Below are 16,622 nucleotides of genomic sequence, written 5' to 3' on the forward strand. Positions count from 1 at the left end.
TAAGCAAGATTTTGGGGGCACATTACAGCTCTTTCACCACAGAGACAGGTGAAAGGTTTGCAAATCCCACCATGTGAGGAACACCTGGAGACCTGGGAATGTCTAACTTGAAGATGAGAAGACTCAGTGGAAGTCATAGAGACATCTTCCAATTTTGAAGTATGGAGCATGCAGCGGTTGGAGGAGGGGTATATTGTAGACTCAAGAAGGAATCCCAGAACCATGCATGTGGCTGGAATCAGATTTGGTTAGAAGTACAGACTTTGTAAACTGTCACACCTAGAATGGTTCTGCTACATACTAGGTTAGTGAGCTAGAACAAGTCTCTAACCTCTTGGAGCCCAGTTTCTTTACCACTTAAATGGAGATAGTAATAAGACTTAGCTCAAAAGGTTGTTACAAGGATTAAATGAGATAACATAATAAAAATTGAAATACTAGAATACAGTATGTGCTCAATAAGTACTAAATCTTACCAGTAGTATTTTTATAACTATTGTAAGTTTTTCTAGAACAGATGAAATTGAAGGACCCAAACTCTTTCTCCTCCTCCTCTTTCTTTTCCTTGCTCTTGACATGCATTTATTAACTGTTTCCATGTACCAGGCATTGCACTTGGTAAAGTGGAGACAATAATGAGCAAAAAGTATTCTGAGCTTGGCCTTGTGGGTCTTGGAGTCCCAAGAATACTGCCCAACCCAAAATGCAGCCTTGACTGTGGTAACAAACTGAGTAAGATGAATAAATATCTACATATTTTTAAAAAACAGAAATGCTACTCTTTTCCAAGTGAGTGAAAGAATAGATGTCAATCACATATAATGATTAGATACCAGAAATTTAAATATAATCAAATTGGGAAGAGAGAGAATAAGTTTGCAAAGAGAATGTCTGTTAACCTGAATTTGCATATGTAGAACTAGAACTAAAGAGACTGGACAGATCAAAGGTAGAGTGTGGGCATTAGGGCATTAGGCAAAGAACAGAATTTAACTGAGATGGTTCACATGAATTATTTCAATGAAGGGATTCTAGGAGCTAAGGCTGGGAGAAGTGAGAAGGAAACACTCTGGTCTTGCTCTCTTCCTACCTTCCAATCTGATAACATCTCCCATTGACTGAACCCAACAGTAAGCAACCACAGGGGTCTTCTGGAGCACAGAACAGAGCGTGCAGGGTGGAGAATGAATCTGGAGAGCAGAGACAAAGGGAGAAAAACCAGCACACCTGCCAAGATCAAACAGACCCTGGCTTAACAAGCTATAGATTAAATAAACAGATTATCAAAGAGAAGATAATAGAATTAGCAAATAAGGTCACCTTTTTACTTGAGTTAGATTGAATGAGTTTTTCTTCCTGGCAAGCAAATGCAGGATCCATGAAATAAAACTGTATGGGTGTATCTCTATTCAAGTAACCACAAAAACTGCTTTTCACCTGATTCTATCCAGATTCAGATCTGGCCACTGGTATTTATGATTAGGATACCTTTGCATGCATGAAGGAATGTGTGTGGTACCTGGGGATGAGCATCTGTGAATAAAATTGGTGGGTAAAGTGTATGTGTGTATGTGTGTAGATGCATTACTGGGTTTACTGGTACTTTATCCTTACTTTCCTTTAATGGTTTACATAAATAAAATTAGCATTGACTTTCTATTTTGATGACATAAGCAAAAATTATTTTCCAAAGTAAACCTGGTATAGCTGCTCAGCTGGGCAATCCAGATAGGTCTGTGCCTTTATAGAGCTTTCTAGGGAAGCAGCACATGCCTCAGTTGCTGGAGGGCTGCTGCTTAATCACTTGTCCAGAGCAATGTCATTAGTGGCCTGCTACTCAGTGTATGGAGTCCCTAAAGGCTGACCCCCGGTGCCTTGCTGATATCTGTGAGGCAGTAGGATGAAGTGGCCCCACCTCTCCATATCATGCCTTGGCCAATCTGCCAGATACCTAGGAGATAATTAGACACCTTTATATAGTTCACTCCCAAGGTAACAAGATAAAACTACAACTTCAATAGCATTTTCTACCACACTCAAGACCCAGATCTATCAGCAGCCTGTTCTTAGTGACAGTGGAAAGTGCTAATAGTTTCCAACTAATGGAGTCAAATGTGGAGAACGTGGAAAAGGACTTTTCCTTTGTTGGAAGGCTGTCAGCATTCCTCACAAATACTTGCTATGGACCATATTTCTTGGAGCTGTTTGTGCTCGCAGAACGTCTTATTTGGTTAAAGAAAAACCATAAGATAGCGTCAAGAACAAACAACATACAGGGAATACACATCCAAGAGTGTTCAGGGGCTGAGGATTTGCAGATGGAAGCAGGGGTTCAGCTGAGGGCCAGCAGTTACTTGATATAGGGAAAAGATGTTTGTTGTTCTTAAGCTCTTCAAGACCAAAGAAGCATTTGACCCAGAACCTGTAAGTGAGTAAACCATTCCTTAAGTTATTTTCTTTGGAAGGAATTGTTGCAGCAGAGGAAGAGTAGGCTTATGAAGGGTCCATGGTCAGAACACAGATTGCTTATTAACCCTTTCAAAGTATTTGAGAATTGTGTTTCAAGTCATGTAGTGGTATCCTTCTAAACCATTACTTATGCAGTGGTTTCTTCCATTCCATCCTACCTAAAGTGATGGAAGAATAAAGTGGATTGGAACTCTGAACTAATCTCCTTGTCAGGTAGGTCAGGTTTTCCTAAAGAGTGAAGAACTTCATGCAGCTGCCAAGTAAGCCACCCACTTTTGTTGACAATTGTTAGATAACAGAGTAGGGAGTATGACTAGTAACGTGGTAGATGAAATGCTCATGAGAAAGTGTGAGACCTTAAAAAATTGGATCTATATTCAAAGTGGCCTTGCTGGACTGGAAAAGTGACCTGAAACTGAAGTTGGGAAAGAACAGGTCCAGGCCAGTTTGCCAGGGAGGAAATTCACTGCACAGAAATCCAAGGCCAGGCAGATAGCAGAGAGGATGAGTGAGCAACATCTTCACACTGGAATGTCCTTTTTGCTCGGATGATGCTTTTAGTCATAGCCACTAGGGCACATATTTGAATTTCCTGAAGGGAAAATGGATTTGCAGTGAAAAATCCCAAATCCCAGCCAAAGTGCTTTGGTGACCAAAGACAAGCCTCCTCAAGGTAGCTGGTTTAGGTTGGAAGGAGGTCAGGAGGTCAATGGTCAAAGGTGCAAAACAAGACAATTGGTCCCATGTATCCACTACTGGGGGGCGGCCCAGGGGGAGGGGGGAATAAATGGAGTACATACATAAGGCCTTTTGCTTATCCAGGACTGGGATTGCATTTAACTCTTTTATGATTAAGATCTATGGCCTAAGCTTCAGTTATCTTGATGTAAAGTGGAGATTATTGTATTTATTTTGCAGGGCTGTTGTGAAGATTAAAGGAAAACTATATGGAAGACTTTGTCATAAGAAATTGTTAAGTGTGGAATCTCATTTTTTATGGTAAAACTAAGACTTTTATTAACAAAGTATTTCTTTTTTTTTCCTCTTTTTATTTTTGTTTATTCATTACAATTGTCTCTCCTTTGCCTTCCTCTGCCCAGCTCCCCCCCCTGCTCTCCCCACCCCGGCCCCGCTTCCACAGTCAATCTCCACACTGATTTCTCCTCTTCATTTCTTGCTATAAAAGTTGGTAAGAACTCAAAATATATAAATGGGGAGCTTCTAAGACTGGCTTGATTAGCTTCTTCCTTAATGAGGCAGACTCCTGACTGAGGAAAGATGTGGAGCTCCAAAGGAGGGAAGAGGAGGCTCCCAAAGATAATCAAGCACAAGAACACAGCACAAGAAGAAAGACTAAAAGACGTCTTCCTCAGCATGGGCAAAATGGTATTTATAGGAGGATATTAACTCTTTCCAGTTGTTACACGGGGCCTCGACTACAGTGTGTGCCATTCAGGTGAGCTATTGGGAAGATTTTAAAAATTTGACATGATTCAAGTAATTAAGACAAGTTTTTGAATTGCTCTGACATGGTGCGGTGGTAAACAATGCACATTTGCCCTGCGATGGTTTAACTGTACTCCCATTTGAAGATAAGAGACTAGGCCATCTCAAATGCTTTTCCCAGTTTCAAGACTATGACTTTGGGAAAGCTTAAAGGAAATAGAAATATAATGCATCAGATTAATTATCTTATTTAAGAAGGTTCAGAAGGGAGGGTCATCATACCCAACACATTGATGTAGTAGAAAAGGTTTTGGAGCCACACAAACCTGGGCAGGGATTTCAGTTCTGGCACTGATTAGCTAAGTGATCTTACATAAGTAACCCAGCCTCTCTGAGCCTTGAATCCTCAATCTGTAAGTTGGGCATAGCAGCACTTGCATTAAAATTTTGTTATAAGAGTGAGGTAATATTCATAGAGACCAATGCACAATTCATAGAGCAGCTAGGTAGTGGATAAATTTTAGCTCCTTCCTCCTGTTATTATCACTATTGCTAACCACACAACATGCACATAAAAACATCCAAGATTTTATTTCCTTTTACAGACATTTGGTACAATTAATTTTCCCACTGGTTGGTTGAGAAAACCTGAAAGCACAGAAGTTAGCTGTTGGCCAAAATCTTAGAGTAAGTTCATGACCTAATAATTTCTTACATTGTTAAGAAAATGGTGAGAATATTTTCATGTATTATGGTGAAAATGTAATTGAGTTCTGGAAAAACATTCTTTTCTAGTCATTCTTATAATTTGTTGTTTCTCTTATTTGACAGGAAAGGAACAATTTGTAGCATAGGAAAATACAGATTTAAGGATACAGAATTAGGTCAACAGTGCTTCTTTGTCTCTTCTGGTTTTAACCAGTTTCAGGATTTATTCACTTCAGGGAGGCGGAATGAACTTTGTGGTTCTGTGGAATTCTTACAGATAAGCAGAAGACTAGAAATCTTGGCTGAAATTGCTTCCTTGCTTATTTCTCTGCATTGAACAGCATGGCATGGTTTAGAATAACAAGTTATTTTGAGTGTTCTCCAAGACAGACTTCTGGTCCCTGAACATCTTGGAGGAAAACAGTTGCAGTGAAAGCTACAAAAGCAAAACTGGTGGAATCCAGGACTTTCTTCTGCCACCACTTAAGGCAGGTTTTGCCTCTTTTGGCCTCAGTTTCTCTACCTGTTAAATGAGGGGCGAGGATCTGGTGACTTCTAAGACCTTTTGCAGCCCAGACTTCTCTGATTTATGTTCTACTACTTAAAAAAAAAAAAAAAAAAGAATGGGCCAGCAAATTCTACCAATTAATCCATGAAGTAAGCATTTTTAGGCACCCTAGAGAAAGACTTCAGGTGCAACTTAGAACTGCTTGTCACAGGGGTGAGATCTGAAAATGTCGTTTTGGCCCAGCCTACAATCTTGCCAACCCCCAGACCGCACCATGTGGACTTATCTTTGTGAACCATGCCACTGGGATGGAATTTATAACCTGCACCTACTGGGTCCATTCAACTGTCCTCAGACCCCTGAGGGACTATCCACTGTGGGTCAAACTTTGGGATTAGATTTAAAAACTATTTGTTCCCTAGTTTCATATTCAGGAAACACTCATCCGTTCCCTACCCATTCACTCTCCTGGCTTCCTTTACTGTCTTGTTCATTTATGGACCGACTGTCATCTGAATAGACTGTAGGAAGATTTATAGGTTTTGGAGTCAGACAGTCCTGGCTTTGGGTCCTTTGTGTTTACCTACACTGTATGTTTAATAGCAAGCCATTTGATTGCTCTGCATGTGAGTTTTTTCATTTGCAAGACCAGAATGTAAATATTATCTTGTAAAGTTATTAAGGAGATTAAATAAGTTATTACATGCAAAGCATTTAATATGAGGCATATTGCAAGGGACTACCACACCAAATCTATTATTGTTATCTATAAAATAGGATCTTAAAAAATGTTTGTTAAACAAATAAAATAAGAACCACTTTTCCAGAACATCTGAATGAAAGGTGAGGAAGAGGCATGAAGATAATGAGACAGAGCAGCGTTTTCTCAAAAATAATCTCTCAGACTGGTCAGGGTGGAAGGCAGAGTGCATGACAGGTATACCAGGATTTAGGAAGGAACTCACCCCTGACCAGCCATGGGGCAAGAACTGGCCTTCAGCCCAGTATTGCCTATTGATGAAGAAGAGGCCTGCAATCATGATGAACACCCACACTGCCAGGTTCAGCACGTTGAGGACATTGTTTAAGCCCACAGAGTTCTTCACCCCCATTGCGACGATGATGGTGACAATGACCGCGATCACCAGAGCCAGAAGGTCTGGGTATGATTCTTCACCTTTCCCTAGAGGGGAAAGACATGAGTTAATAACGTCCAGGAGAAAAAAGGCCATGCAAACTCCCAGCCCCATCTCAGGTCATCTGCATTCAGCTCTGAGAAGGGTGGTCAGTTTGTTAAAGCCAGAGGAGAATATTTGTGTGTGTGTGTGTGTGTGTGTGTGTGTGTGTGTGTGTGAGTGCACACTTGCATGCCTACACTGTGGTCTACATGTGTCTAGTTGCGAATGGGCAGGTTTTGATATATAGGTAAGATCACTTGATATCCTGGACCAATAATTGGGATGCATGATATTACAACAGCCCTATGGAACCACAGCACAGAACATTTGAAATTAGGACTGTCCTGGGATATCTGGGATATATATAGGTCTAACATGTTATTTGAAAACTGTCTTATCTTCATTTTTATTCACTTTATAGTCTATAAGTTTTCCTTTCTATTTCAGCAATGTTTTCATTATTAGAAAAATTTGAAATGTACGTCTTTGAAAACTATTGGCAGAAGGGTGTTCTTTCCATTTATCTGTATGTGGTTGCAGAGAAAATGACCAGAGAACACACCCTCTCTGCTAGATCTTGTCTATTGGCCAGTAGACTCCTGCCCTCTATAGAGTGGAAAAGGCACAGCCTCAGCAGTCAGGCTCCTGAATTTCAGTTGTATTTTTGCTTGTAACCAGAGATGTCAAATTAAATCAAATTGCTATTAAGCCCTTAGTGTAAGCAAGCACACAGGACTCAAAGCCAGGACTGTCTGACTCTTCTGGCAAGTGTTTCAATACTCTAGACCTCATCTGTAAAGTGAAGGGGTTGGACTACCTGATTTTGGAAGACCTTACAGACCTAAACTTTTATGAAATCAGCATATGAGTAGGTGTGGTCTTCATACATTTTTATCATCTCATGGTATCTGAATAATGAGCATTTTTGTCAATTCTTCAGAGATAGAGACACCGAAGTTAAATGACTTGCACAAAGCCACAGAATCAGTCCCTGGAAGTTCTGGGGCAAGACCCCAAGGCTTCCTCAACTAATGTCTAGCTTCCTATGAATGTGAAAAGATAAAGTCAGATATCAGGAAGGAAAGCGGGTGGCAAGTGATGGGCAGAGCCTGAAGTCTCAAGGTAATTGTTTTGTGAGCATCTTATTGTTTGGTATTCACTCAGTTCCATTACCCATCCTTGACCTCTGCTAGATTAGAATTCATTTTGGTCTATTTTAAAAACATATTTTCTCATTAAAAATTAATACATGCTTACTTATGAAAATTTTAAAAATCTGCGGAGGAAACCACTGAAGAATTTCTTTACAGCTCTTAATGCATTAGTTTTATTTTATATAGTTATTAACACGATACATGTATGATTTGCATCCTTCATTACATGTCATTACATTAGAAAGATTCCATGTTATTACAACAGTCTTCCTACTCATTCTTTTAATTCCTAGTTACACAATATACTTCCACAATTTGCTTAGTCATTTGCTCCACTGTCGAATAGTTAGGCTGTTTCTAATTTTTTGTTATCATAAATAAAGCTGTGATGAACATCTTTTTGTAGAAAACTTTATGGAATTTAGACTGATTTCCTTAGAATAGAGTCAGAGGGGAAGAATTACTTTGCAAAAAAAAAAAAGAAGACATATTTAAGGCTCTTAATGTATTTTTACCAAATTGCGTCCTGAAAGGAGGGCACATTTATTTGGCTCTTCAGGTTTTCAGGTTGGGGTGAGGATGTGGCAGTCTCACCCAGGCCGTTGAGGGTTCCCACGCTGTTCACCATCCAGCGGCTGAAGGTGTGGTTTGCCAGCGAGTCAAACATGCTGCTCAGGGCACTGGCGCCAGCTGCAGTGCCAATCAGGTACTCCAGGATCAGGTTCCAGCCGATGAAAAATGCCACAAACTCCCCGACAGTGACATAGCTGTAGGTGTAGGCCGACCCTGTGGTCTTTGGGACGCGGACTCCAAACTCTGCATAGCAAACACCTGCATGGGACAAACACACATGGGTGGTGAACTTCAGGAGATGAGCTACCTCTTGGTGGCTGAACATTTTGGGCAGAAAATGCTGGGACTCTCTGAGGTTCTAGAACAAATACAGAGAGTTTTATGTATATGAATCAATTCAATACCAGGAATGTTTTCCAACCTCACTTCTGAAAGCCTTTTTAACCTGAATGCTTGAAAAGCAATCAACAGTAATTTTAAGGAACGATTAGAAACTCATCTTCTTTATTTAGAAAAATTCCCATTTGTTTTATATTTTTCTGTCGTTGTTCCTTAGGTGTTAGATATCCTGAGTGAACATGGGCCTAACTCATGACCCTTACAGCTGTTGGCTCCAGGGTTAGATTATATGTAACATTTTTCTCTTTTATTTTTACATATTGCAAAGATGCATCTTATTTCAGAGTGATACTTTGAATGATTCAATATCTAGGGGACTGGTAAAAATTCAAATATAATAAATGACTATTTATTTTTTGACAAAAATTTTTAAGTCTTTATATATTTATTTGAGAGAGAGAGAGAGAGAGAGAGAGAGAGAGAGAGAGAGAGAGAGAGAGAGAATGATTTGTTGTTCCACTCATTGATACATTTAATTCTTGTATGTGCCATGACTGGGGATTGAACCTGCAACACTGGCATATCAGGATGATGCTCCAACCAACTGAGCAACCCAGCCAGGGCCAAAAGACTGGTTATTAATGAGGAAATTTAGCACATGCAAAAGATAATTTAATGAACGCTTTTAGAGTACCTGGCAGGCTGCTAAGTGTTGGGAATAAAAAAAGACAGGTAAGACATAGCCTTGCCCTCAAGGGGAGATGTCCCATAAAATCAGCACGCGTGGTAGGCTTTGTGCAGCTCAGTGATGTAGAAATATACAGGAATGAGAGCAGAGATGCAAGGCATGTACATGAGCTGGTTTGGAGGAATATGAAGGAATTAATTGGACAAAGAGGTGGAATATGAGATAAAGATATGGCAGAGAGAGACAGTATGAAGTATTTGGGTGGAGGGGAGTGTGTGTATAGGGGTGCTTGGAGGGTCAGCGCCCACTTCAACCAGAATCATTTGTTGAATCCTAATTTCAGGAGATGGGGATGAGAAATCTGAATTTTAATAAGCTCACCACTTATATTTCAAAAACATTAGTAAATTGCTTCATTCTTTGTTTAATGGAGTTAGGGATCAAATTAGAAAGAGACTGGGAATGCACCAGACTTCTGGGAGTTGGGAGTTTCCTACATTGTGCTAGGTGATCCTCATGCGGGGCCTGTGGGTGGGGCGCCAAACTGGAGGACAGACATAGGACAGGTTGGAGGAAACACTGCAGAAAGGGGATGTGGGAGAATGCCAGAAGTAAACTTTACCTTCGGTCCCAACTTCGTTAAGAGCCAACCCCGAAGCTCTCTCTCATCACAAATCCGGGCACAAGAGTTCACTCTTTTGTGAATAAAGAGAACAGGTTTCTTCTCCTTTAGAATGGGGAGAAATCAATGCAAAGAAGCAAAAACAGTGATGCCCAAAGCAATGACGCAATGAACGATGACAGGTGACGTGGCATCTCCTCTCCTTCCTCTCAGGGACGTCACTTGTCAGGGTGTCCGTATGGAAGGAGTCCTGGACCCGTTGGGCTGCGCTGTTGTCTCAATACTACCTTGGACCTGTTCCATCTTTTCAATTCCATTTCCTTCTTTAAAAAAGAAAAGGATCGGACTGGGATGCTCTCTGAAGGGTCTTCCTACTACGTCACTCAAGGATTCTACCTGCTATATTGAATTTTGCTGTGAAACATATGAAGCATAATCTAATTTTTCTTTTACATTACTACTATGCTGCTTGGTATTACGGAGCTGCTCTCCAGGCTAGCGGAGCTGTTTGTCCCTACATGAAATGGCCCAGGCTGCTGTTTGTTTTTTAAAAAAATTATTTATTTATTTACTTGTTTGTTTATTTTATTTTTAGAGAGAGGGGAAAGGAGAAAGAGAGGGAGAGAAACATCACTGTGTGGTTGCCTCTCACTTGCGCCCCTAACTGGGGACCTGACATGCAACCTAGTCATGTGCCCTGACTGGGAATCAAACCAGCGACATTGGCTTCGCAGGCCAACGCTCAATCCACTGAGCCACAGCCCAGGCTGCTGTTTGTTTTGAGTTCCTATCTCAGCCCCTCTCCTTTCACTTTGTAAAACAGTTTTTCACCTCCTCCCGGGACATCAGGTGATCAGTTGTTTCTCCTTGTTGCTGTCATAGGGCTTATCCTGAGCCATCAAACCTCCTTTTTTCTAAATTGCTGCTTCTAACACCTGATGTTTGAGTTGTTAGAGTGAGTCTAAAATTAAGAGGATGTGGTCTTGGGAGAAAGACCTGTGGAACTCTTCTCTGAGGAAATTGTAGGGTGTATAGGCACCACGTATGAGGACCTGATGATACTTTCTTGCTTTGAGGACTTTTGTGCTTTCTTCCCCTGAAGAGAGCCAAATCTGCACAGAGTAGGTTGTTCTTTAAGTGCACTGTGAGGACAGGATTAGGAGGCAACTAACTTCTCCCCTTTGGTGTAGGACCCACAATTTTACCCAATGACTCTTCAATGCTATGAGTATCTTCTCCCCACTTATCTGATAATATATGAGGATTATAAGTGGAATTTTTCCAAGCAATACTTTTGAAGCAGGCATTCATTTGCAAACTTAATTTGAAGAGCGAATATTGTGAAGTTTATGCAATCAAGTGTCCTCTTCTTAATATTTGATGTGCTAAATCAAATTTTAAAATATTCAATTCACCATCAGAACTGAATAGCCAAGACGTTATTAGGTCTTAGGAAGGAACCAGCCCCTTGTTGTTCTGAGTCAGCCTGTGCACAGAGCAGGAGTACATAGAATCTTAGTCACTCATTTCCCAGGGTCCTTCCTGGATCCTTGTGATTGGCAGTTTGGGAGAACAGTGAGAAAATCTATTAGCCATTAACCATGCAAGACATTTTCTGCTCTCAGCAATCATTCTTTTGAACACATTGTAAAGGAAATTTATAATATTTTTAATCTTTCTCATTTATTTGTATGCAAGAATTCAGGCTTGTAGTGGGCAGTAGAGAATATCCCACTTGGCGAGAAGTGAGTGATTTCAATCCCAAATACCCTGTTGAAAACTGGAAAGTGTTGTGAGTCATTCAACTATTTTCAAATACCTGGTGTGTAAGACAGACAAATTCAAGGGTATCTTTCTCTACAATAAAAAATAAAAATGAGCCCAGGCTGGTGTGGCTCAGTGGATTGAGTATTGGCCTGCAAACCAAAGGGTCATCAGTTCAATTCCCGATCAGGGCACATGCCTGGGTTGCAAGCGAGAGGCAACCAGACATTGATGTTTCATTCCCTCTCTTTCTCCCTCCCTTTCCCTCTCTCTAAAAATAAATAAATAACATTAAAAATAAATAAATAAAAATGACTGGAAGGGAAATATTGATTTTTATCCTAGATTATGTAGTAACTGAGTGTCCAAGAACAAATTAAGTTACTTATACCACATGGGTAAAAATGAGTGGCCAGTTAGATAAGACTTAAGGTACCTTCTAGTGCCATCATTCTTTGGCTTCACAGATCGAGTCTGAGTCCATCAGGGAAGCTCTGTAGAAAATACTTCAAACCAATGATTTTCAGCAAGGAGGACACTGCTTCCCTAGGTTCAAATTCCAGAAATCTGTAGGAGTGTCTGTGATTCTCATAATAACTGTGGGCAAAAGCTGCATTCAATGGGCAGAGAACTGAACTGTTAGACATTCTGTAATATGTGGGACCGTCCCATGGTATGAAGCATTGTCCGGTGTCTTACATGACTTCTGAAGATGACAATGGACAATCATGCAAGTAAAAACCTGTTTATTATTTCTGAGACTGAATTTATCTCCATTTACATATTAACACAAAGCATTTTTCCCACAGCTTTATTAATAATGAATTTTCCATGACTACAACAACTGGGTAAATTGAGGGACAGTTATATATTTTTTTGTTTGAAATTTACCAAGAGTTGGTTATCATTTTGGAAAAACTACATTATCCATAGCAACATGACTCATGGTTTTTTAATACTAAACAGCACACCTACGTGAGTGCGCATTTATAGCAGTTGTGTTTGTAGTGTGTTTGCCATCAGATGACAGCAAACATTTTGATGACTTTGTTACATCTCTTAATATACTTATGCCCCAGCATTCACACATGTAAATATTTATTATTAGAAATTATTTTTCCTTCATTTATATTTCATACTCAGGGCACATTATGTAGAAAGATAGCATTATCTTGTGTTCATATTTCATAATAGTAAAGGAAGTATGGCAAAGTATTTATTACCCAAAGTTGATTTTATGTAATCGGTAGAGAATCACTATTTTAAAGGAGAAATACATTATAAATAATCTTTACCCAAGTTAGTATGTATTACCTTCCTAATCACATTTGCCTGTGTTAGCGTCAAAGTGATTTTGCATTCTTTGGTTACCCATCAAGTGATTGGGGAAGGAGAGGCATATTGATTCTAAAAGTATAATCATGTAGCTAGAGAAAGTCAAGACAGAGTATAATGTTGAGGTCCAGATAGCCATCAACATGTGACTGCATGTTGCAGACCACATGATGGAAGTTTTCCCATTAGAGTTGTTCCCAGAAAGCAAGTCTAGATCCTCGAGAAATATGGAGGATTCATTTCATCAGGACTAGAGGAAATGAGTAATTTCTCATTGTCTGTAACTCTGATATCCTCTTAATTGCATTGTAAAAGTATCCCTGTTTTCATTTTGTCATAAACCGAGTATTCTATTTCTATACCCTTAACTATTTTTGAATAAATGGACACATGGCCAGCCTAAAGAGCAGTGAGACTTAGGACTTACACACTGAAAAAAGGGTTGGGACAAGATACCAGGGGATTCCATGTTTGAAATATTCTCTATGGGCCATCTCATGTGTACTCCAAGTGATGTATGATGGGGGTTCAGAAAAATTTAGTCCTTTTCAATGTCAATTCTTTCTGACTCAGAGAGTCTACAGTTCCATCATCTACACGCATAACAGGTCAACCTCAAGTTAAATACTCCCAGGGAGCCTACATACATCGTTGAGCTTTCCAACTGTGCCTGAGACAGTGCCACACGATTGTAAAGTATCACTGTATGCTGCTGCTCCTCTAATTTAATCCCTTCACTCACAGCCTGCCCTGGCTCTCTATGACTTTCTTAGAACCAGGAGGCCAATATTCTTCAGCCTAAGAGGATGTAAAGGAGAAAAACCCAGCTGAGAGTAGGCAAATGGTAGAGAAAGGTTTCTTGGCTTGGGAAATGTATTTCCCTCCACAGTCTACCAGCAAAAGCTATTAGATAAATATAAGTACTTTTAAAAAGTATTCTTTAACCTGGAAAGATGAAATCTAGTGGTTATTCACACTTGAATGCTAATTTCTCTCCTCACATAAAGAGGTTTTCTCATCATAATATAGTTTAACTTATGGGCCAATTCCCTAACTTACTTATCAACTAACTTACCAATAACTTCTGACTTCCTAATTTCTTTCTTTTATGTGATGCTTATCACTGTGGTGAATACCAGAGACACAACAGTGAGTAAGGCATGTCTCCTAACTATGAAGCATCTGGGTTTCAATCAGGAAAGAGTTTAATAAACAGATGATTCCACATGGCTAGTTTTAATACTTTAGAGTATTTGTGAGGTGCTCTTGGATCAACTTGGTTCTTAGGAGCATGGGTCTTTGGTTGCTGGAGGACTGGGGAGAATGGGAGGAGGCTTTTGAGCTGCACCTTAAGGGCCAGCTGGGCTTTGCAGGCAGAAAAACGTGGGAAAGGGTGGTTATAAGCAGATGAAAAGGCCTAGCTGGAATGACATATGAAGGCCACTTTGGGGATTGAGGAAGATGAGTCTACGGAGGTGGACTGGGAGCAGGTTATTGAGGGGGTGGGACCTTTTTATTAATTTTTATTATTGTACTTATTTGTTTGTTTACTTATTTTAGTTTATTGGGACCTTTTTAATAGATTGGGGGAATGTAGCTGAAAGGACTGGACAGTTTATCTGCTTCTATAGTTTTATAGCTTTGTCTTGGTTATAAAAGCCACTTTGCACACAAAGTCTTATTAGAGAGCCTAGTACATAAATAAGTAAAGGCAAGGTGGTTGTGTGTGAAGAGGAGCAGGAGACGCAAGGCCCAGGGTCTACCTCATCCCACATCTCCGCCCAATGCCTGGCCCTCCTTTGAGGATGCACCGGCTGTACTGAGCATGGCATGTGGATGGGTGTCACTTGCTCATTGGGTTTGTTCTCTAACTTCATAGATGATGCAACCGTTTCTCAGACTGAAGTTGCATATTCAATTCAATACAGAGCTGGGGCTAGAATAGAGGAGGTCTTTTGATATTTAGTTCTAGGAGCTTTAAATTCATTCCTTTATCCCAAAAATTTATAAGGTGCCATCTCTATGATTCTATGTTAGTTTTTAGGGATTCAAAGATGAACAGGAAGAATGCTATCCTCTTTTTTGTAGGTCTTACAGTCTAAAGGAGAAAACAGACCAGAAAACCAAAATTATAATAAAACAAGAAAGGAAATACTGGTTGCAGGATGTGGGAAGGAAATGCATGAGCTGCTTTAAGGAACTACAAAATTAAGTTTTGAAGTAAAGTCTTTTGACAGCCAGAAGGACTGTTCAATGGGAAAGAACAGGAGATATGAGAGGGAGTGAGGGGAAGCTGTCCAAGAAAACAGTTTGCAGCCCTGTGCTTTCATTCAGGCCTCCAGGACCAGTAGCATCATGAATGTGGCTCAGAGTTCTTTCTCGGAGGGTCTCGTTTTGTGTGAAGAGCACAACTTGCAGATGTCTGATGAGTTGTTTTACACATACTGTATCCATAAGACTTCATTCTGGGGTGGTAGGAAGGTTGCGGCGGGCTGACCTGGCAAATGGATGAGGTCAATGATTCCACATTCACAAGGGCAGTTTCTCCTGAGTGTCAATTATCCGTCATCTCCCAGATGCAGGATGGAATCAGCTGCTGGACGACTCACCACTTAGGCCCAAACATGTCTTTAAGAAAGTCCTCACCAAATATAGCATTGCTGAGATGGTGATTACTTGTTTTCTTCTCCTTTTCTTAGTTGTCTGGAAACATCTTTGTTCCATTTATAAATTCACAGCAGGGTTAAGACATGTCATATATATTACTATGGTTGCTTAAATGGAGACTGGGAGTAGGTTATAAGTAGAAAATCACAGGACCTCAGAGAGTATGAATTCACTGAGAAACACTTGTTTTCTCTGTGACACTGAATCCCAGATGGTGGGTGATGAAGTATCCTCGTCATTGCTGTCTCCTTGAGAAGCTAGATTCTGAGAACCATCTCTTCAGCCCCCTGTCAGATGCTGTGGGACACTGTGATCTGCCCCATGCCCTCTTCCCTGTGTTCTTGGTAAGTCAAGAAAATGGTGGGTTTCATTTCAGGGAGTAATCCATCAGGGACTCTTCTTCCACCTCCCTGCTACTGTCTCTTCTTCCTGAGCAACCTTGGCCATGCACCTATCGGTGAAGACCAGGCAATTTTTACAAATGTACCTGGAAATGCCTGTGTTTCTTTGTGTTCAAGAAAAATGTACACCTTTTCTGGCCCAGCAGGCCCCAGGCGGACAGTGAGGGCCTGCGTTTAGGGGTAGACAGCATCTTTAATCAGGGAGATTATGACACCATTAGTTACTGGACCTGACAGACTCCAATTAAAGTTTGGTAGTGAACAGAGAACTTGAACGTCCCCCAAATCGCAGCACCAATAAATCAACATATAAACAGGAGGGAAAAGGCTGACTGCATAGTCAGAGATGTGATCCCTGAAACAGGTCAAGGAAGTTTAAATGTGATCAGACTACCTATGTACCCTCTTCTCTAGATCTCCCTCTATGAAAATAATTGAGAGGTTATTGGAGGCCTGATGTCTGTTTCTATAACATGATGAATTTGAGTATTATATTGTCTGGTCATGTTACTGCCAGTTATCATCATTAGAGTACATTATTTTACTTCTTAAGGAATCGCGCCATTTATAAAATGATGATGAAGATGACAATAATAATGCTCATGTGATTGCTTCCAACTACAGAATCCACAGGGTTAGCTGTTTCCTGAGACCTGTAGGTGACCCCGGGGTAACATCAAAGGCAGTCTTGGAGGGGCAAAGACATTACAAAAGGGAAGGGCAAAGTCATGTTTTTGGCATCTATTGTGCTAGGCCCTCATCTGGTGCTC

At 40.4% G+C, this 16,622-nt stretch overlaps 1 protein-coding gene across 1 annotated transcript in view; it reads right to left on the reverse strand.

The window, feature by feature from the left end:
* The window catches only part of SLC7A14 (solute carrier family 7 member 14), a 49,604-nt gene that overhangs the window by 19,537 nt on the left and 13,445 nt on the right, over positions 1-16,622 (reverse strand). The window contains exons 2-3 of the mRNA XM_090273814.1: positions 8,058-8,294; positions 6,097-6,314 (exon numbers count right to left, since the gene is read on the reverse strand). Coding sequence (XP_090129940.1) covers positions 6,097-6,314; positions 8,058-8,294 — 455 coding nt within the window. The remainder of the gene's footprint in view (positions 1-6,096; positions 6,315-8,057; positions 8,295-16,622) is intronic.

The sequence above is a fragment of the Furipterus horrens genome, unplaced genomic scaffold, assembly GCF_987537825.1.
Source record: "Furipterus horrens unplaced genomic scaffold, mFurHor1.1.pri manual_scaffold_1, whole genome shotgun sequence".
NCBI lineage: Eukaryota > Metazoa > Chordata > Mammalia > Chiroptera > Furipteridae > Furipterus > Furipterus horrens.